Here is a 23,019-nt window from a genome sequence, read left to right on the forward strand (position 1 = left end):
CTGCCTGAGCACACGGGAGAGACAAAGTCTCTTTTCTCCTCAGCTTTCTCACTCACCACCAATGCTCCCGACCTGGGAGATCCTCAGAACACTTCCATATATGCCTGGCTTCGCGGTTTCCTTACAAGTGGGGGGAAGGCTGAAGATGTGGGGACTAGAGGGCAGAATAAATAGCCCATTGGCTGTGGACGTGCAGCATGAAGGGGGCAACGGTTATGCTACCAGCCCCTCCCAATTTCCCAGAGAGGGTGGGGGAACGGATACCACTGAAAATAGGATGGAATTATGAAAAGCACACACATGGTGAAACATCAGACACATTTATAAAAGGTGCACCTTATTCCTTAACAGTAGGGTACTTTAACTGCTGCTTTCTTGCCCAGAGACTTGGGTCCATCAGGCCCTGAGTCACCATCCCGCCTCCCCCCTCCACACCCAGGCCTCTGTCCTCTTGTCCTGGTCCCTACGGGTCTGCAGCTGCCCCGAGGTTTAGCCTGGAGAATGGAGGCCTGGGCCTTCTGCCAGGGACACGGGCCATACTTGAGCTGTTCAATGTCCTTCTCGTATCGTCTGAAAAGCTCTTCTTTCCTCTGCAGCTGGTTCTTGAGTAGGGTGATCTTATCAAACACCAGGTAGAGGTCTCTTTGTCGAAGCTGGTGGACTCTCTCCCTCTCTTTTGGGGAGAGGTGTTTCATGGACACGTGACCTGACATACCTTTGATGTTCATCATAGTCCCGAGGGTTTTCCTCATATCCAAGTACTACGAGAAAGCGTTTCACAGGTAAGAGGCCTGGCCCAAGACCGCTGGTGGCCACTTTGAGGAGGCAAACGTCTAATTCTGTTTCATTCATTTTCTGCAGTTGCAGAGAAGAAACACATGCTTTGCAAATGAGTGCATTTGGGGCTTTTAGTATGACTTTCATTTTCCCCCGCATCCATTTACACTATGCCATTTTGAGAATTGGTGGGGGGGGGGAATGACAACAGATATAAACATTCATTCTTACTACCCAGTCTTTCAAGGAATTGGGCTCTGCAATTTCCAGCCCATGCTGGGATAGGAGATGGGTCTCGTGGAGCTACTGTAACAACTAAACATGTATGTGAGGTTGATGTGTAAACTATCTGCAGGGCACGCAGGTTTGGACAGGAGGGGACTGATGCTGGGTATACCTACCAGCTTTTCATTAAGATCTAAAGCCTCAGCCACATCCGTTTTCCATAACTTCTCAGTGGCCATGATGGACCCTGGGCTGGAAAGGCCATTTTGAGGCTGAAATAAAAAAAAAGAAAAAAGTCTCTTGGCATTCCATTATGATTTTCTACATCCAGAAGAATAACCCGAACAATAATGGAAGAACTGGAAAGTTACTAAAGAATAATTTGAGAGAGTTAATTTTTTAACATCTTTATTGGAGTATAATTGCATTACAATGGTGTGTTAGTTTCTGCTGTATCAAAAAGTGAATCAGCTATACGTATCCATATATCACCATATCCCCTGCCTCTTGCGTCTCCCTCCCACCCTCCCTATCTCACCCCTCTAGGTAGACACACAGCAACGACCTGCTCTCCCTGTGCGATGCAGCTGCTTCCCACTAGCTATCTATTTTACCTTTGGTAGCGTGTGTGTGTATATATGTCCATGCCAAGAGAGTTGGTTTTAAATCCAGTCTGACTCTGTGAACTGCTTTCTTTATGACTGTGCTCCTACCCCTTCAGAGCACGACTGCCTTTGAAATGATGCATCACTTGTGCCGTTCTTTGGCCACCGTCTCGTCTGTCTTCCCTTTAGGCCAGTGGTTCTCAACCGGGGGTGACTCTGGCCACCCTACCCCCTCCAGGACATTTAGCAATGCCTGGACACATTTGTGGTTGTCATAATTGCTGCTGGCGTCTAGTGGGTAGAGGACAAGGATGCTGCTAAACACACCACGATGCATAGGGCAGTCTCCCAAACAAAGAGTTACCTGGCTCAAAAAATCAGTACCGCTGATGTTGAGAAGACAAGCTCCAGAAAAATGGGCACCATGCGGCTTTTGCTCACTATCTCCCTCCTTGTGCCCAGCATGGCACCTGGCAACGAGTGGTGCATAGTGGGCATGTTTGTTGAATGAACGAATGAAGGTTAAGTGGAAAATAGCCTCCCTCCTTTTTATTAAAGGAATCTCATTTTTGTGCAGCAGAAACCATACCCTCACAAAATTTGGCCCAACCTTCTCCTAGCTCTGGAACCTGGTGGGTGGGCATACCTTCAGAACCTTTCCAGAGACAATGCAGATAGTGTTTGCAGCTGCATCTCCCTAAGACCCCAACCAGCCAGCTGGCTGCTGGAAGCCCAACTGACTGCATGGAAAGGCCACCAGACTGAATAGGGGACCTGATCTGAACGACTACAAATAACCATAGTAAGCCTCCTTAAAAAATAAAGTGGCTTTTAATGCTTGCCATGAGCCTCTCTTAGCCCTAGCATTTGTTGGCACTACCCTGAAAACCTCTGAGATTAAAAACAAAACAACTGGCGGCACCGCCCAAGTACCCAGGAGGAAGGCACGGGCCCTCCCTGCCTGAGGGATTAGAAGTCTAAAGTGGATGAACACTTAGTGACCATCTTGTTGGAGACCCACTTCCTACGTGGTATCTGAGACTCAGTGGAAATGTAATTCTCTGTCCAAGGTCACACAAGGCAGCACCAGTGGAACCAGAAGTCTGGGCTCTGGACTTACCATATGTTTTTTCAGTCATTCATCACAGAATTATTGAACACCTACTAGACTAGATGCTGGAGATGTAATGCTATCCACTTATCTCAATACCACGTTTAAAAAACCTATCTTTTGGACCCGGAGGAAGATGGCGGAAGAGTAAGACGCGGAGATCACCTTCCTCCCCACGGATACACCAGAAATACAGCTACACGTGGAACAACTCCTACAGAACACCTACTGAATGCTGGCAGAAGACCCCAGACCTCCCAAAAGGCAAGAAACTCCCCACATACCTGGGTAGGGCAAAGCGGAGAGATTCCCGCACAGAGGATCGGTGCCGAGCGGCACTCACCAGCCCGAGAGGCTTGTCTGCTCGCCCGCCAGGGCAGGCGGCGCTGGAAGCTGAGGCTCGGGCTTCGGTCAGAGCGCAGAGAGAGGACTGGGGCTGGCGGCGAGAACTCAGCCTGAAGGGGGCTAATGTGCCACAGCTAGCCGGCAGGGAGTCCGGGAAAACTCTGGAGCTGCCGAAGAGGCAAGAGACTTTTTCTTCCCTCTTGGTTTCCTGGTGCGCGAGGAGAGGGGATTAAGAGCGCTGCTTAAAGGGGCTCCACAGACGGGCGCGAGTCACGACTGAAAGCGCGGGGCCCAGTGACGGGCGTGGGACGCTGGGGCTGCTGCTGCCGCCACCAAGAAGCCTGTGTGCGAGCGCAGGACACTGTCCACGCCGCCCTTCCGGGAGCCTGTGCAGCCCGCCACTGCCGGGGTCCCGGGATCCAGAGACGGCTTCCCTAGGAGAACGCACGGCGCGCCTCGGGCTGGTGCAACGTCACGCCGAACTCTGCCGCTGCAGGCTCGCCCCGCACTCTGTGCCCCTCTCTCCCGCACGGCCTGAGTGAGCCAGAGTCCCCAAAGAGGCTGCTCCTTTAACCCTGTCCTGTCTAAGCGAAGAACAGACGCCCTCCGGCGACCTACACGCAGAGGCGGGGCCAAATCCAAAGCTGAGACCCAGGAGCTGTGAGAACAAAGAAGAGAAAGGGAAACCTCTCCCAGCAGCCTCAGAAGCAGCGGATTAAAGCTCCACAATCAACTTGATGTACCCTGCATCTGTGGAATACATGAATAGACAACACATCATCGCAAATTGAGGAGCCAGGAGTCAGTGCTGTGCCTCTGAGGTGGGAGAGCCAACTTCAGGACACTGGTCCACAAGAGACCCCCCAGCTCCACATAATATCAAACGGCGAAAATCTTCCAGAGATCTCCATCTCAACACCAGCACCCAGCTTCACTCAACGACCAGCAAGCTACAGTGCTGGACACCCTATGCCAAACAGCTAGCAAGACAGGAACACAACGCCACCCATTAGCAGAGAGGTGGCCTAAAATCATAAAAAGTCCGCAGACACCCCAAAACACACCACCAGACGTGGACCTGCCCACCAGAAAGACAAGATCCAGCCTCATCCACCAGAACACAGGCACGAGTCCCCTCCACCAGGAAGCCTACACAACCCACTAAACCAACCTTAGCCACTGGGGACAGACACCAAAAACAACGGGAACTACGAACCTGTAGCCTGCAAAAAGGAGACCCCAAACACAGTAACATAAGCAAAATGAGAAGACAGAAAAACACACAGCAGGAGAAGGAGCAAGATAAAAACCCACCAGACCTAACAAATGAAGAGGTAATAGGCAGTCTACCTGAAAAAGAATTCAGGGGGCTTCCCTGGTGGCGCAGTGGTTGAGAGTCCGCCTGCAGATGCAGGGGACACGGGTTCGTGCCCCGGTCCGGGAGGATCCCACATGCCGCGGAGCGGCTAGGCCCGTGAGCCATGGCTGCTGAGCCTGTGCGTCCGGAGCCTGCGCTCCGCAAGGGGAGAGGCCACAACAGTAAGAGGCCCGCGTAACGCAAAAAAAAAAAAAAAAAAAGAATTCAGAATAATGATGGTAAAGATGATCCAAGATTCTATTTCCCAGATCCAAAATCTTGGAAATAGAATAGACAAAATGCAAGAAACAGTTAACAAGGACCTAGAAGAACTAAAGATGAATCAAGCATCGATTAAAAACACAATACATGAAATAAAAAATACTCTAGATGGGATCAATAGCAGAATAACTGAGGCAGAAGACGGATAAGTGAGGTGGAAGATAAAATAGTGGAAATAACTGCTGCAGAGCAAAATAAAGAAAAAAGAATGAAAAGAACAGAGGACAGTCTCAGAGACCTCTGGGACAACATTAAACGCACCAACATTCGAATTATAGGGGTTCCAGAAGAAGAAGAGAAAAAGAAAGGGACTGAGAAAATATTTGAAGAGATTATAGTTGAAAACTTCCCTAATATGGGAAAGGAAATAGTTAATCAAGTCCAGGAGGCACAGAGAGTCCCATACAGAATAAATCCAAGGAGAAATACGCCAAGACACATATTAATCAAACTGTCAAAAATTAAACACAAAGAAATCATATTAAAAGCAGCAAGGCAAAAACAACAAATAACACACAAGGGAATCCCCGTCAGGATAACAGCTGATCTCTCAGCAGAAACTCTACAAGCCAGAAGGGAGTGGCAGGACATAATTAAAGTGATGAAAGAGAAAAATCTGCAACCAAGATTACTCTACCCAGCAAGGATCTCATTCAGATTTGATGGAGAAATTAAAACGTTTACAGACAAGCAAAAGCTGAGAGAGTTCACCACCACCAAACCAGCTTTACAACAAATGCTAAAGGAACTTCTCTAGGCAAGAAACACAACAGAAGGAAAAGACCTACAATAACGAACCCAAAACAATTAAGAAAATGGGAATAGGAACATACATATCGATAATTACCTTAAATGTAAATGGACTAAATGCTCCCACCAAAAGACACAGATTGGCTGAATGGATACAAAAACAAGACCCATATATATGCTGTCTACAAGAGACCCACTTCAGACCTAGAGACACATACAGACTGAAAGTAAGGGGATGGAAAAAGATATTCCATGCAAATGGAAACCAAAAGAAAGCTGGAGTAGCAAGTCTCATATCAGACAAAATAGACTTTAAAATAAAGACTACTAGAAGAGACAAAGAAGGACACTACATAATGATCAAGGGATCGATCCAAGAAGAAGATATAACAATTGTAAATATTTATGCACCCAACATAGGAGCACCTCAATACATAAGGCAAATACTAACAGCCATAAAAGGAGAAATCGACGGTAACACAATCATAGTAGGGGACTTTAACACCCCACTTTCACCAATGGACAGATCATCCAAAATGAAAATAAATAAGGAAACACAAGCTTTAAATGATACATTAAACAAGATGGACTTAATTGATATTTATAGGACATTCCATCCAAAAACAACACAATACACATTTTTCTCAAGTGCTCATGGAACATTCTCCAGGATAGATCATATCTTCGGTCACAAATCAAGCCTTGGTAAATTTAAGAAAATTGAAATTGTATCAAGTATCTTTTCTGACCACAATGCTATGAGACTAGATATCAATTACAGGAAAAGAGCTGTAAAAAATACAAACGCATGGAGACTAAATAATACACTACTTAATAACGAAGTGATAACCGAAGAAATCAAAGAGGAAATTAAAAAATACCTAGAAACAAATGACAATGGAGACACGACGACCCAAAACCTATGGGATGCAGCAAAAGCAGTTCTAAGAGGGAAGTTTATAACAATACAATCCCACCTTAAGAAACAGGAAACATCTCGAATAAACAACCTAACCTTGCACCTAAAGGGTGCAAAAAAAAAACAAGGCAAAAAAACAAAACAAAACAAAAACAAACAAACAAACAAACAAAAAAACCAAAAAAAAAAAAGAGAGAGCTTAAATCAGCCAGAGAACATTCCCCAGCTTAGAGAAGCAGGGACACCCAGGTCAGCTACATCCTCGCGCCCCCTGTTAAGATCCCCAATCAGAACCTGGGCCTCAGATGCTCTTGTCTGTATGTTAAGAAGAGTTAAAGAGAAGCTCTCTCCCTCCATCCTCGAGGAATGACACAAAATGCCTCCAATAACCCCACCCTCTATTTTGCCTCACTCCACCCTCTCGGGGCAGAATCAGTCTAAAATTTTCATATTTACTCAAGTTAATGACAGGAACCTGATACACCACAGGCTGCAACCTCCACATTTCAAGAATCAAATAAAACGTTCACCGCCCCACCCCCCACCCCGGAGATGTTCTGTGTCAACACTGTGCATTAGCATCACTGTTATTAACCTTATTTTTTTGGCTTGTTAAAATATTAATATGAACCACTCCCAGTAAGCAGAGCAGGAACTTATTCAATGTTTTATTACCTTAAGAAAGTTTTCAGACACATCGAAAGCATATGCCACCAGAAAACACGTTACACTGTTTATACTGGGTAAGTCATGCCCAGCAGAGAGCCGTCAGGTTCTGAGAGCTGGGAGTAGGCAGAACATGCATGTGGCCCAACACATGGTCTGCTGGGTAAGGGGGGATGGGATGGGGTCAGAACAGGCCTCCTTGTGACATCTCTCAGGTAACTCATCTGTTAAACCTAAAACGGGGGTCATTCTAGCCGCCCATAAGTGCGAGATGGGTTCTGTAAAACCTTTTATGCCCTTTGGAGGACACGCCAATCAAAGGTGACCACTCACTTGGGAGCAAACTAGAATGTTCCATTTGCTTACCACGTGAAACCAATGGGGCATGCTGGTAAACCTGGCCATCGGTGCCCTGTTACTTCAGGTCACTGCAGCAGCTCCCTTCCAAAACAAGAGGAGGAAGAGAAAAGGCACGCCCACGAATGCGTTTCTCCATTTACATCCCAACCTGCCAGAAAGCCCACAATCCTCTGGGCTCCCAGGCCACCTGCCCCGAGCCCTGGTATCCAGGATACCGCATGAAGCTGCTGCTCTTTTAGCAGGCCCTCACTAGCCAGACTTGAGTGGACGGCTGCAAGCTAATGAGTTGTGTGCCCCAGCCAGGGAGAGGCCCTGTCACGTGGCTCTGGGATCAGTTCTGAACGCCACCAACTGCTGTGCACACATCAATTTACTCAACCCAGGGTTTATTTGCTGTGACAATCATGGCCTTCACCTGGAAACCTTCATCACTACTAGGGCAGATTCAAGGGTACCTAGAAATGAAAGGCCGTCCAAGCTGGTGGGTAAGTCAACTCTCTTCTCCTGGAAGATGGCAGCAAAGGCAGCAGTAGCCCCACAGCCAGGTCAGACTTTTTGCCACGGGCTGTCCTAACTCAACCACGTTGATACCACTATTTACACAGTGCTTCTCATTTCCCCAGATGAGGACGTCTTCTGTCACCCACAGGAACCCAGGAGATAGCAGGAAAGGAAGGTAGTACTATCCTCATTCAACACTTGGAAACTGAGGCCCAGAGATATTAAACCCCAAGTTCAATTAACATGAAGTACTAGACCTATAACTCAGGTCTTTGGTACCTGGTCAGCTGGGAAGATTCAAAAGGCCCAAAAGGGCCCCAGTTAGAGGGATGCAATCCAGCTGTGACGAGCATCCCACAGGCCTTCTCTGTTGGGGGTCAAGTGGGCTAACTACACTCTCCTAGCTAGGAGGGTGATGGCCTCTAAATGGATGGCAACCGTCGCCACCAGCACTTTCTCTAACTGAAAGGTGAAGAGGCGGGACGAGTCTGTCGACGCAACACATTCCTTGGTTTATTTTCTCCGCTAGAAATAAACGGGAGTGTCTGAAGGGCAGCCCAGCCATTCCCGAGCAAAGTCAAACTGCTTTTGTCGGACAGCTCTCTGTTCAGCGGCTATAAGCCGAATGCCATTACCCGCAAAATGTAACCATAAAGGCCATAAGACCGACGTTGTTAGTTAATTAAATGCCTCATTAACTTTTTAAAAAACATGACTTATTCAATTCATAGAAAATTTAACTATCACCGCTAAAGGCACAAGCATGTGGTTGCACACTGGCGTTTTAGCCTAAGAAATAGAAGCCTTTTTCCCAGGAGGGAAAGGTTTGAGGTCTTTGGCCACACAAGTGATCTATTTAACACGGATCTGAAGCCAGAGTGTGTTTCTAAACTTCCAGAACCAGATTATCATGACATAGAGCTCAGACAGCCTTTATACTGCACATGGTATCTTTGGCTAAGCAGAAGAAAATAACCAAGAATGCTGAAGACAAAACTTCAGGAAAACCCTCCCAAACCACACCCTTATCTGCTTAAGCAAACTGTCCTTCAATTTGAAAAGGTTGAAGCTGCCACATCTCCCAACTGGGCCTTCATCCCAACATTTAAAATTCTGCCCAGAGAAATCCCAGAAAGTTGGATTCAAAGTTGAAAGCGTTCATCTACTTGTCACAATGTTCAGCATCAACACTGGTGATCTGTGGAATCTACATATTGAAATTTACATTTGAAGAAAAAAACAAATCCGACCTTAAACATTCCCAAGGCTTCCTGTGCAATCAAAGGCCAGGTAGCCTAAAAAAGGATGGATCAAGTGCCCCTTGGTCCAGGCCTCAGAGCCACCAAACCAAAATGGAAACTGTCTTAGAGGACCAACGAGGGTCTTTTGACGTCTCTGGTCCCAAAGGGAGGCTGCTGGAAATGATGCCAAGTTCACAGGTGGGGCTCGGAGCCCCGCCCTCCACGGCGGGTGCAGCAGCACCCCGCCCCCCCATCTCCAGCATTTGCTGGAAGCGGGAGTCTACTTTCTCAACCCTAACCCAAAAGTTGGGGTTAGGAGTCTCCCCCCCACCTCCAGCGTTTGCTGGAAGCAAGGAGACTATTTTCTCAACCACGGGGGTGTCTAGCTCAACACTATGTGCAACATCTGCTCTGTCCTCCTAGGCGCCCGCTCTCAGCTCTTGGGAAACCAAATGGGTGCTCCTTGGACTTCACCTGCAAGTAACTGCGCTAACTACCAGAAAGTGCTCTCTAGCTAATGGAGAGGTCTCCAAGAGACGTGTAGATAGAAACAACAGCACATTCAACCCACAACAACAACAAAAAACACCCCCAAACTAAGCATAGCCCTAGTGCTTCCAACTTCCCACCCACAGTCATGCCTTAGGGCCAAGGCAGGCACACTTCCAAGGGCTCACGGCACTATGGACCGGGGTGGGGGGACACGACGGGAGACGGGGGACAGGAGCACAGAGCTGGCTGAGGGTGTGGGCGCCAGGGCTCCGGGCCAGCCTGGGTCCTGCCACCCCAGTGCTCAGCCACACCTCCACGCTCAGCCTGCTGAACCGCGTTTTACTGTCACCATTCAACTCCCAGAGGGCTGATGCCAGCACAGAAAAATGCCTTTGCCCTGTGGGCTATTACATCACAATTGCTACTGACAAGTATGGTGGGGGAACTGCACAGGGCAGAGAGAGTCATCTGTCTTACAGAGGTTTTGAACTGTAAAAAGGGCAATTCCAGTGTGAGCCAGTCTTGCTGAGGAGCGTGGTGGGCTGTGGAGCACTGCTGGATTGCTACCTGTACGGGTATCAGCTAACCCCTCTGAGGCTCAGTTTCCTCATCCGAGAGTGGGCTAGTACACGTTACTCCCAAGTGAAGATGTTAACAGGGTGAAAGGAGTTACTACAGATCACACGGGCTTAGGCAGATATCAGCTATCTTTCTATGTTGCTCTAGCAATAGAGGCCATCACTGTCATCAGCCGTGCTGGGTTGGGATACAGCAGTGTGGACAGGGAGTTTTGTGCAAGGTTCAACCCCTGCTCCCCGCCCATCAGCCCTCGGCTCCCGTGCCCTCTCAGAAAGAGACTGCTCAGGTCTGCCCCACTCCCATCCCTACTCTGCACAGACACTTCCCACCCGCTACCCCACAGGGGCATCACTCTGCCCCAAACAGCACAAGTTAGTAGAGCTAATAACTACTCTCCTACTCTCTTTCTTGCTATTCAGATTCCAAAAGGGCTCATTAAAATTCCCCTGGTCGCCAAGCCCTGGGTTAGGTCAGATTTTATATCAGAGATAAGTGAGCCAGACTGGCCGAAGCAGCCTACCTGCCTGAACGGGAACGGAACATCAGAGAGGCCTGCCTTTCTTTTCACACCACGACTGAACAAGCCACCAAAGAGCCCGCAGTGTGAGCGGGAGCCAAAGCAAACACCCTGCTGGAACACCCAGCCCAGCCCGCCACGTGGAGGGGGCTGGGCTCTGAGACCCGCCCCCCATCCCCAGCCAGTGTGTCCCCCACCCAAGGAGCAGAAGCCAGCGGATCCTGATCCAGGGCACCCACAAGGATGCTCACCTCGTAGCCAAGCCGGGAGGCCTGCTGTAGGAGGGTCTCGCCCGCGTTCTTATTGACAATAAGTCTCCGCGCTTCCGGTGGCATCGGGCGGGACTGGGTGGTCTCTGGAGGGGAGCTTGACCATGTCAGCTGCGAGGCGTGGGAAGCTGGTAACAATTGCTGCAAATGGTCCAAGGGCTTCTGGTCCTGCTTGGCCGGCGAAAGATCATAGTCGGAACTGGGCTCAGGCCGCCTTCAAAATCTCCGGACGGTCACCTATCACGAAACCAGGCAGCGCACACATTTCAGGCTGTCCTTCCACCACCCGCCTGGTTCGCCTCCTCCCTGAGTTACAAACCTGAGTGGAGGAAAGCACTTTTCCTCCTCTCTGTCTGGGGGAGGCGGGGCGCGAGGAAGGGGTTGCATTTTTACTAGCTGGAAACTTCACCGCCACCCAGGAGACAGGTCCCCTAGGAAGGGGCAGGGACGTTTTAGGGGGAGGGGTTCAGGAAAAGGAAAGCTTTGTCCCCAGAAGCAGAGAAGTAGGCAGGCGGGATGTGCCTGCACGGGCCCGGGGGACGGGGGAGAGCCAGGGGCAAGAGGTACCTTGCCATCCGCATTGTCCACCTAGGAGTCCCCTGGCAGCGGCAAGCCCCGCCTGGGCTCCTGAGGGATCAAATGCTTGGTTTTGCACGGTCGCTTCCCGGATGGTTTCTCGCTGTTGTCGGTGTATTGCTGCGGCAGGGGCGAAGGCTGCCGATCCATTTCTTCGTCCATGCACAGCACATCTGTCAGGGGGAGAAGCAGCGGGCGTTACACAGTTGTAGCCGGTGAGGAAAGAAAAGCCCATTGTTAGCACTGATCGTTGGAGCAGCTTCAGTTTTTAAAGATATACCAATTATGTTTTCAAAGCACTAATATTTTAATCATCCCACATTCAACCGGCAAATAGGCTAACCCACGAAACGCCAAATGGCAAGTCGCTTCAAAGGGCCGCAAGACAGGGCAGAAGCCAGCCCTTCGTGCGCTCCCGTCCCCACCCGTGGGGGGCCTGGGTGCTCGGGACAGGGCGACTGGGGACAGCCTGAGGCTGGAATGAGGGCACTGACAAGCGCCCGGGGTCACCCAAGACTTCCCTTCCTGCCCAGCCGCGGGCTGGGTGATGAGGAGCAGCCCAGCAAGTCGAGCTCCCACCTCACTGTCCATTCCATAAGGAAGTGTGCAGGCTGAAAGGACCTCAGGAAGAAAACTCCCCGCTCGCCACACGCTACTCTTGTCAACTTGGATGGCGCTCAGGTCCCCTCCAGGGCCGTTTCCCACAGAGGGCGGGTGATCCACCCTCCAGGAGCGCCCCCCGCCCCGTGCGTACCTTGTTCATTGTCACTGCATTTAAGGGACTCCTCCAACCAGCTGCTGTTGCTTTTGGCCTCTGCCCTTTTCCTGCCAGGTTTCTCTTCGGAGATGCTATTGCCCTGGGGGGTGACCGCAGGCTGAACCGCCTGGGTCACTTCCTTCCTGCCCTGCCGGCCAGGTTTGCTCTCTGCTCCCGCCGTCCTCTAAGGTGCAGCAAGCGGCGCTGCTTTCTGGGATGGAGCCCTGTTAATTCAATGCACACCTCAGGTTGGTCAGCTCACTATAATGTGGCTCTTCTAAGTGGTTACAGGAACTGTTTGTCATTGCCCTCTCAGGCCAGTCAGCTAATGGAGAAATAACTACAAATTAATGAAGAAGCCCCCCGGGGCGGGGTGGGGGACAAACTGTCTTACACATCACTAACAGAGGTGGGGGAGGGGAGGGGTGTGGTCACTGTGTTGGCTGGAACTTGTCACCAAGTCTCGGGAGGGGGTCTATTTACCTTTGGCCACCTTTGGGCTCCAGCCCCGCCACCTGGCTTTGGGGGGGTGGGGGGTGGGGAGATGTGAGTGGCTCCCCCCAGGGATCCAGGGTGGGACTGGAACTTTCCACTGCTCCGCTCCAGGACTTCCGTAGGGTGCCCTGCGGGCCCGAAGCCAAACCGAGCTCACCTTTGGAGACCCGTCTCCGCTTGGCTTTCAGCAGAGAGTCCTCCGGGAGCACAGTGGTCTCAGTGTGGTTCCTATTGCCAGACACCTTGCGCTTTCTGTTCAGCCGGAGGGTGGGGCTGCGTGACGCGTCCGGGGCCGCCTGGTCGGCGGGGGACTCTCTGGGGGGCTCCGTGTCCATGTCCTCAGGAAGATCACTGTCTTCTGGGGCTTCAAAGCGGTCAGGTTTGCTTCCATCAAAACACTCCCCTAGGGGAGGGGAGACAACCCGGAAAGGAGGGAACAAAGGTCACCAGGAGCAGGCAGGACCCCCACGCCCAAGGCAATCTGCTACCAACAGACCACCCCCCTTTGGAGACCAGGGGCCTCACACGCCAGAAGCACAAAACCCTCAGAAAGACGTCCCAAAGGAAGGACAGCTGAACACAACCAGCAAAGAAAGCAGAAAATGAGGCGCGTAGCCCACTCACAATCCATCCTTCAAGGGTCAAGGTGAGGCATCTACACCATCCGTCTATAGGCATGTGAGATCACTCCCTAACTGCTTAACTCTCCAAGGTGGCTTACTTTTAAAGGGGGGGTGAGTGACCTCACAGTAAGATCCAACCAATCAGGGCAGAGCTACAATGGGGGGTGAGTGACCTCACAGTAAGATCCAACCAATCAGGGCAGAGCTACAAATGACTATGGAAACAGCTGCTAGTCAACAAAAAAGGCTGATGTCATCAAGAGACCAAATAGCCCCCAACTGCCATCTACACAGACATAGCACCAATGTTCACTTGGGTCAGCAGGGGCGAGGGTGAAGAAAAAGGGTAGGGAAAGAATGGTGGGAGGCTGGGAAGCTGGGAAGCTGGGGAGACCAAGGCAAGAGGAGCCTGGCAAAGGGAAAGGAAAGGCTTCCTGGTGCACACACAAGGGTCAAGGGCAATTTCAAAGAACTCAACCAGATTGCTACAAGTCCGTCTGTCCTCTTTCCACACCCGTGGGGGGAAAAGCATTTCACTGCCATCGAGGGGCTGCTCCTATTTCCTGTCTAGGAAGAAGGCTCTCAGTGACACCAGTCACCCACCTGGCACGTCTCCACGCCTTCCTTCCCAGGCAACAAGCATCTAAGGACATTTCAAAGACAAGACTCCAACCCCCTTTGTGGGGGTGGGGTGGGGGGGTGCGGCGGGCAGGGCTGAACTGCTCACACCTCAGCTCCGCCTGTGTTGCTCCTGCCCCCTCTGCTCAATCTAGCATCCACTTGGGGCTTTTCCTCCAATTACCCCAGCCTAACATCACTCCTCACTTTTGCTCTAGCCAAAGAAACAGTTCAACTGCTTTGCTAGTCACATTGTTTCTAACACACAAATAATTCCATAATGATCACTGTGCTGGTAAAGAGTTCCCCGAAGATGACCCTGTGTCCATCACCGGCCGGGGGTGGGGGTGGGTGTATGAGTTTGGTATTTCGTTAACACCTGAGCTAAGCTCCCACAGCCCGTTTTTCTAGATGAAATCATGGACACACCCCTCACATGCTGCTCGCATTCCTCCTCCTCTCCCTAGACCACTTCAAGTATCACTCCCACTTCTGCTCAGCAGGCTGGTCCCCTGATCAGCCTGTCTTGGGGGGCATTCCCAGCATTTAATGGCAGCCAGTTGTGGGGATGAACCTCACCCAGGCCTGGGCTAGCCTGACCTGTGTTCTCAATGGTGGAACACACTTAGCTTTTCTCCAAGGGTATCCCAAGGTGGGAGAGATCCCCATCTACTCTTGCCGGAATGGTGGAATCACCCCAACCGCGAGGGTCTCCTGCCATGGCAGCAGGAGAAACCCCAAACTCCTGGCCTGTGCTTACGGGTGATGCAGCCCAGGCTACCGCAGGCCCGGTGAAGACGGCGTGCTGCAACTCTCACTCGGGCTGCTCTGTGACCCTCTTAAACACTCGGGCAGGAATGGCGCCGCTTTACAACTCGGCCCCCTTCACTTGTAAAGTGGGAATGTTACTGCTAGCCTCCCTCCAGGTTGGGCTTCATAATCACGGGCCGGGCTCAGCACAGAGAAAGGCTGGAAAAATCCCTTTAACCAAAAGATGCCAAGACTTTCAGACCAGCCTGAATCTCAGGCCTGAAATGTAGGAAATTTTAAGAGGTGAGCCCTGCTGGTTACACCATTGGACTTCTCTGGTCCAATCAGCCTTCCCTAAAAGCTCCGTGGGAGGGGATCCATGGAGGAATGGAAGGGCTACCTTAAGAACCCCCATGTCCAAGTTGAAAGTTTCTTTTTCCAAACTAGGTCCATCCACCCTTCCCCCAACCCCGGAGCCTTTTAGGGCAAAGATCTCAATTCCCCTCAGCTAAGGCCCCCCAAGACCTTACGCTAGTGTGACCTTACCCAGGCCAGTAATAACCCTGAAGGACACCCACCCCGACTGCCCAAGATGCCCATGGCCACCAGCTATGGGGTAGAGGCTCCGTGTCACTTGGAGCTTCTCAAAGACTGTTCTAACCACGACCCACAGGAGGATGACCCTTGAGGGCAAAGGAGATGGGGAGATAAATAGATACACGGGGATCCTAACCATCAGGCTTTGCCATCATTGCTACTTTTGGCCCTTCTAAAAGTGGGAAGCCATGTGCCCTTGGTCACCCAGTCTAAGCAAGATGTGAACGTGGTCCCTGCAGCATGGTCCTATGACTCACAGCACATATATCCCAAATTCATTATGGTTGTACCATAGCATCACCTCACAGAAGCATCACCACAGCAACATTTACAAGTCACTGTGGCAACAAAGCACCCTCACCACTGTTGAGCCATGCCCAGTGAGGCCTAAACAAGGTGAGAGGGTTCTGAGTCGCTGCAAGGCTCCCCAGGATTAAAATCCCCTTCTCTGTAGCTTAACTATAATAGCACCTCCAGTCAGGGCTAACCTTGTTCAAAGTTACACCCGCTACACAAGGAGTGCAGGGGATCTCTGTTCCAAAGTAGTTTACAAACGTGCAGGTGCTCAGCTGGAAGAGAAGTTCCCTGAGCAAAGAAGTTTCATGAAGCCCCTTGACTGAGCCTTCCTCCAGCTCCTGGCCAGGCACTGCCACTGAGCAGGACCTAGGCCTGTCCCAGCCAAGTGGTTCGCAAGGGAGATGGTTACTCCAAGTTTGAGAAGGAAGGGACCAATGCCTCCTTGCCCCGCCCCATCTTCAAATGCCACTGAGGGTTCCTAGTGATGAACTTCCAAGTCTGAGGAACCTCCAAACTCATTTGGTGAACTTCCAAAATAAAATTTCACTCAGCCACCCATGTGATCATAAAGAATAAATGAGTATCTCAGCCACTGTGTATTCAAGTTAATTTCTTTTTTAAACAAGCCCCTAGCAACAAGATGCACCCGCACCAGGACAACCAGGGCTGCGCAAACAGCACCCATCACCTTAGAAGCTCCTGGGCCCTCCATGGGTAGGGGCTGCCTCAGAAGGGGGAAGGCATCTTGAAGGTGTCCTGGACCCTCTCTGAGACCCCTGGCCGACCCAAATCCTCGCCCCAGCTCCCATGTGCTCACAGCTCGGCTCTCGGCCACACCGACACCCATGAGAAGGACCTGAGCCCATATCAGCTCAAGACGTGATGGCCCAAGAACAAGAAGGCCCATTCATATCCAGCTGAATGGAATGAACACCTGCTGGGCCTTGGACGTGGAGGCCGCAGTAAGAACAGTGGCCCCTTCAGGTGACCTTTCCTGACCAGCTATTCACAAACCCCACGTCTCTACAAGACAGAGGGTGGGTGGGGAACCCACCTCCGTTGCCCCAACCTTTCAAACGGAGCCCCTCACCTTCCCCAACCCTTCTCCTGCCCTCCCATGGTGGCCATTCATGGCTCACTGGGCCATGTCCCGGGTGCTCCAGGAAGAGACCCGTCGGTCGGTCTGAGATTGGAGGCAGGCGGTGGGGGGAGGGGGCTTTCGGAATCATCTGGGGCTCAGACCCTGCTCCCCATCAGCCACACCGAGTTCTCGTCTCCACGCTCAGCAGGAAAGACTGGGAAGGACGCACACAAACGTCTCTGGGAAGAAGGGCAGGTGAGGCCACTGAGACGTGAAGGGCAGCGGCCACCCTGGGTTTGGCCACGTTGCTGGAGAAAAGGGCGAGAAGACTCGAGGCAGGTTAACTGCCCGCTCCCTTCCTCCAGCCTCCCTCACCGTCCACCCACAACAGGCAGATCCCCTCCTCAGAAAAGTGCATCCCCGTGAACATGGCCTTGCCCACTTTTACCACATCTCTCTGAGAAACTTCCCCAAGAGCTGAGTTATGAGGCCACTCGGGAGGGTAAGGGCTGCGTGTCAGCTGTGAGCACAGGCAAGGAGGGAGGCCTTCTTGCTGCTTCAGGGTGGCCTGGACCCTCCGTTTTTCATTCCAATCCCGAGGGGGAGGAGCTCGGAATCGTCTACTCCAGGCACATCGAGAGCCCCATCCATCGGGTAAGGCCGCCACTGACTAGCCCCAGAAATCCCCTTCTACGGGAGCCACGTAGGACACACCGGTCCCGGTGTGGCTTACCCAGAACCGTGGCCACAGGCCTTTGTCTGACCCCAAAGATGAGCTGGGGGAGGGCAGTGCTCCAAGCAGCAGAGAGAAGCACACGCTGTGGCTGACCACAATTTTCCCGAACTGCATCAGGCACCCACGACCTAAGCGTGCGGGCGAACGCCGACCCTACGACCGGGTCCAAGGGCCTGGGCCTCCCAAACGTGCCCACCACCCCCGACTGTCCCGTCTCAGAAGGATTTCACGCCCACCCTGTCCTCGACGTTCACCGAGGTGCCCTCACTCACCATCACCGGTGAGGTTTCTGGGGTCCGGAGCAGGCTGCAGGCCACAGCCACAAGCACGCACACGGAAGAAAGCGGGAGAAAGACCTCCACTTGCTGCCAACGCATCTCATTAGCCCAGGAAGTCTCGAGGGCCAAGCCCGAAGTCAACCCCAGTGGGGGAGCAGCTGAGGGGACCGCAGAGTGTGACTCGAGGCCAACACGAGCTTTCTCTCCAGTTCGGCCTCCAGAACAGAACACACCCGTCTGGTGGGAAGAACGGCCTCGTTGGTCCCACGGCCTGGGAGCGTGGTGTCAGCTCCTCATGGCTGCAAACGAGCCTCCACAGAACACAATGATGCTCATCTCTCTGGGGCCTTCATCAGCCCTCATCGCACTTGAACGAAACCTCTGCCTCTGGAGGGAGAATCCGAGTACTGTCCACCCCCTCCCACAGGAGACTGTCACTCTGGAGGGTCTGGCTCTGGCTGCAAGTGCCATTCCACTGCTACCAAAAACCCGTGTCCGTACCTGCTACAAAACAGAACACATACCTGCTACGCCGGAGGTCCTGCACTGCCATTCCTCTGCTCTACTGTATCAGACTATGACTAACTACAGGACTAGCATTGCTCCGGAAAAAGGAGACGCGTGCCAGGAAACAGCATTTCATAGGTGCTTCACTCCTGGATGCCGCAACGCTCCAAAGGACAACCAGCCTTGCAATCCACAGCTGGGAAGGGTGCCCAGAGCAGCCCGTTCTCCGAACAGCCAGCACCCAGACGCTGGGCCGTCGGAAGCGTACTGTTTCCTCTCACCTCCCTCGGCACTGGGAGCGGAAGCGCCCCGTTCCCACCGACGTGGTACCACACGCGAGCCGCCTGGGTTCACTTACATCTCTCACTGTCGTTCTGGTCGGCAATGGCCTCCTCCGGGGCGACCGACTTTGGCTTTTTGTCCTGACTTCCTTTCAGCCTTTCCCAGTCAGCGGGGCTGAATTTGCGCACCTCGGAGTCTTTGGTCGTGGGGTGGCCACCTTCTCGCTCTTTCATCTCCAACTCTGAGAAGCGCATCACTGCATGCTACAAAGAGAACGGAGATGGAAAAAAGACACACCTTACCACCAAAGCTATTTCACTGCCCTTACCTTAAAGGAAAGTATCTTCAAAGAAAAGTTTGCCCAAAACCAACCACAATTTATGATACAACTGAGATATTTTAAAATTGAACGATAAAACGTAGGAGTGTCTATGTGTAACTAGTCACACACTCTTTCTTTGTAAAGCCATATGTATGTAGAGATATATGTGGTGTGTATGTATAGCCATACATACACTGTGGCATAGAGACAGACATTCTCTTTCGAAGGTAAATAAAACAAAACAAAAACACAACGCAAAGAAAACGAAACAAAAACACAACAGAAAAGAAAACAAATGCACAGTGAATAAAGACGACCATGGCCCACAAACTTCCCTTTGCATATTTGGAAATGAAATTTAACTCAAAAGGTTTATGGAAGATTCTAGTAATAAAAATTTGAAGAACTGACCTCACAGTAAGCAGCGGGTAGACATAAAATACTGTCCTCTTGTAATCCTTCCATCTATGTAATTAAAATGGGCACTCAATGCATCATTTAGATAACTTCATCCATTTTTATAAGCATAAACCAATTTTTTTCTTAACATTGCAAAACAATTTGGCTTTATTTGTCTTTTAATTAAAAGTAAAATATCTTAAGGAAATTCCTATACAACATCTATCATTCACTAGCAAGTTAAATACATACTCTATCCCTTTAAGCAAGGTTTGTTTTTTTGTTTTGTTTATTTGTTTGTTTTTTGGGTGGAAAAAAAAATTGCACGAATCTCACAGACATGCGGCCGCTACACACCTCCACCAAGTATCACGTAAGGCATTCTAAGCAGCGCTTTTAGGTATATTTGTTAACGTACAGTAACGGCAGAGAAATCAAAGCGATTGATAGGTAAATGTCATGCAGTCTTTTAGACATCCTTCGCAATAATTAAAACTTCCGTTATCAGCATTCGAGTGGAGTTCGCTTAAAATCTACAGAATAACTTCAAGTATCCACTTACGTCCCCTTACTGGACACATTTCAAACATTTCAATTACCCTAAGCTTCATTAACCAAATCAGCCCGGTGTCCTGCCCTATCATACCCCCGGCCCCCTCCTCTTCACACATTAAAAAAACCTGACAACTGGTCAGGCTCCTGAAATTCGGATTGGGGGGGGGCTCACCTGCAATGCCCGCTGGTCCCGGCCAGGCTGACTAGAGTCTGCGTACAGTCCGGTAGCGACACACTTGAACCGGTCACCCACGTAACCAGCGGAGTTTGCGATTCTCTTTGCCAGCTTAGATGGCTTCGGGTTCAGAACTTTGCCATCGGTTGATCCTGCCTCGTCAGCTCCGTGTTTGGTGTCGGTGGGCGTGACGTCCACACTCGGTGGGGCACTGCCCACGCAAAATGGTTTGGGATCCTCTTGGGTTTTCCCGAACGTGACCGCAGAGCCGTCGCTCCCCAGGGTCGGCTCCAGGAATGGAGTCGAGACCGGCGTCGCCAGGTTCTCCTTGTTGGTTACCGCTGGAACATTCTCCTTGCTGAAGCCGGAAACTGGCTGGCCCGGAGCCTGTTTGAAAGTATAGGCTTCGTGGAAGTCACTGATGTGCCCCAACTCCTCTCTCAGGGCAATGAAATCCCGGTGTGGCTGTAGGGCCACATTTTACTTTTTTATTTTTAATATATGTTCACATGTTTCCATAAAGGATCCAAGGTGGCCCATAACGTACGGACACACAATATTAGCTTTAAAAAAACATGAAAAAAAAAAAAAAGGGAAATCATGATCCTGGAAATGGGTTGCATCCGTTTAAGGGGTGAGAATAACAGAATGAGTGAGCCAAAGATTTGGGAAAGGATCTCACATTTCCAAATGTCCAAATCTTAAAATTGCACCAAGTGGGAATGTAGCTGTGGCAGTATTAACCTGAGAGAGCTCTATGATCGTTGTCTTTACTCATCACTTGGATGCAAGGTTCTAAATGACAGGGTAAGTGAAGGAGGGCAAGTAGACAGATAAGAGTCATTTCCTGATTCTCAAAAGAAGGGGCATCACCTAGGGAAGGGGACTCCAAAATCCTACAGGAATCCTCTTCATATACTAAATTTTCTAGGTGGCAAAAGTATCTCATTTGACCCTAGCAGCCAGATGGAACTTAGAAAAGTAGTGAAAAGCTACTCAACTGACTGCAAGTCATATGACTAGGAGCATGTCAGTGAAAAGTTCACGTGAAGATGCTGTGGAAGAGCAGTTCACCTTGTGGTTGAGCGTCCTCAGAACGTGCAATGGGAGGTGCAGTACCTGCTCTGTCTCACAGGGACCCTCCAACCTCTAAACGCATCTTTCCTGGGAAGCTGAATTCAAAGAGTCAATTTAAAAAAAAGAGAGGGCTTCCCTGGTGGCGCAGTGGTTGAGAGTCCGCCTGCTGATGCAGGGTACACGGGTTCGTGCCCCGGTCCGGGAAGATCCCACATGTCGCGGAGCGGCTGGGCCCGTGAGCCACGGCCGCCGAGCCTGCGCGTCCGGAGCCTGTGCTCCGCAATGGGAGAGGCCACAACAGTGAGAGGCCCGCGTACCACAAAAAATAAATTAATAAATAAATAAATTTTAAAAAGATAAACGTCTCTAGTAGAGAAATTTTATCAGAGCCTAGTATTAAGAGCTGTAGAGCCACAAGTTTCCCACGATACAGCCTTAGCAGAGGCTGTTAAGGCAGTGACAGAAAATTTGTACCGAGGGAAATAGCAGAAGAGTTTGCCTACAATTCACGAAAAGGATCCCTGCACTTGGCCTGAAGGAAATCAGCAAAATTTGTAACAGCTTGTGTATTTGTATGCGGGATTGAGAATGAATTTCATTTTTTAATTTCTCTGAATTATCACATAAGATTCAGAAGATGCTCTCTCTGCCTAGAAGCCACCCCACTGGGATAACTATGCCTACAGAGTTTCTTTGCCTATAACTCCTACTTGCTAACAGACTGGCAGCCTGGCCCCAGGGCCTGGTCGCTGCTCCCAGTGCAATGGTGGATATGGTGTCAACGGTTGCAAAATCAAAGCCCCTTACATCCTCTCCATGCCTCTGTCCCACCCCCCACCCCACTCACCATTGATATTCAGGAAGGGGAAGGTGTCCTGGATGGGAACGTGGTGCTGTGACTGGTCCAGCTCACCTTCCTCATCTTCTTCATCCACATCATTATCTTTCTCATCCCAAGGAGCAGATCCAGTGGATCCTACCCGAGAAACACACACACACACACACAAAGGTCAAAAGTGAGGCGCTCACGTTGCACTGTCATCCCTGCAGCTGACCCACTGTTCAAGCTAGGCACTGCCAGCACAGAGGTTCCTTGGGTTCAGTGTGCACCCTCAATGCCAAAGAGTGGGAACCAAGGGTGTTCACCCCACTCCCAGCTCCTCCTACGGAGCCCCAGTGCAAGCTCTCATCCCCTCCCCTATCCAGGAGCTGCAGACCCTACTCCCTTCTCCTAGAAACCTTTTAATTCCTACTCTAAACCCCTTTCTACACATTCGCATCCCTTCTAAGGACCCAAGGAGCACAGCTTCTCTCCTTTATAAGCTTACTGTGAAGACAGACCCTTCCCTCATGGCAGAGCCTCACTAGATTCACTGGAGGTCAAGTCTAAATTATCTGGCTCTTAGTCGGAACTGGCTCAACATTGAGTAAATATAGGGATCAGGTGGTATTCTCCTAGGAAAAATACCATACAAATTAAATGATCACTTACCCATCATTTATAAAGAGAACTTAATAGCCTTCATAATGTCATGGCAATTGATTCTTAGAACAGCCTTTGAAATACGCAGGAAAGATGAGAACCCAGATTTTATAGTGGAAGAAGCTGACGCTCAAAACGTTGAATGACTTGATTCAATGTCCCACAAGTAGTGAAATGGAAAGACCGAGGTTTATAACTCAGACCTTCTAAGTTTTAAGCCCTCCGTCTTCTAAACTACCTGGCCTCTCTTCTCAGTGTTGAGTCCCAAGAGAAGTTATTTTTTATAGAACTCAATACCCCCTCTTCTTTCTAATGCTTTACTGTTCCACTGGGTGGGCAGGAAGACTGTGCTGAGTTTATATCTTTTGTTCTCTGGGTTCTTTCTAGGGACAGCATTTCTTGCTTTATTTACCAG

At 50.5% G+C, this 23,019-nt stretch overlaps 2 protein-coding genes across 2 annotated transcripts in view; both read right to left on the bottom strand.

Moving 5' to 3' along the window:
* Positions 1-304: 304 nt before the first annotated feature.
* LOC308611229 (forkhead-associated domain-containing protein 1-like) overlaps positions 305-23,019 on the bottom strand; it is a 60,906-nt gene continuing 38,191 nt past the window's right edge. Inside the window, exons 3-4 of the mRNA XM_081260096.1 lie at positions 1,179-1,274; positions 305-761 (exon numbers count right to left, since the gene is read on the bottom strand). Coding sequence (XP_081116222.1) covers positions 345-761; positions 1,179-1,274 — 513 coding nt within the window. The 3' untranslated portion in view covers positions 305-344. The remainder of the gene's footprint in view (positions 762-1,178; positions 1,275-23,019) is intronic.
* On the bottom strand, positions 2,832-22,439 carry LOC308611228 (BCL-6 corepressor-like; the record flags this gene model as incomplete). Its single annotated transcript, XM_081260095.1, has 6 exons — positions 21,969-22,439; positions 20,042-20,431; positions 19,327-19,380; positions 18,670-18,856; positions 13,065-13,227; positions 2,832-2,835 (listed from the first exon to the last, which is right to left on the bottom strand). Exons 1-6 carry the CDS (start codon positions 21,969-21,971, stop codon positions 2,832-2,834), a joined length of 801 nt encoding a protein of 266 aa, XP_081116221.1. The 5' UTR covers positions 21,972-22,439.

The sequence above is a fragment of the Mesoplodon bidens genome (genome assembly GCF_964165515.1).
Source record: "Mesoplodon bidens genome assembly, contig: HAP1_SCAFFOLD_722, whole genome shotgun sequence".
NCBI lineage: Eukaryota > Metazoa > Chordata > Mammalia > Artiodactyla > Ziphiidae > Mesoplodon > Mesoplodon bidens.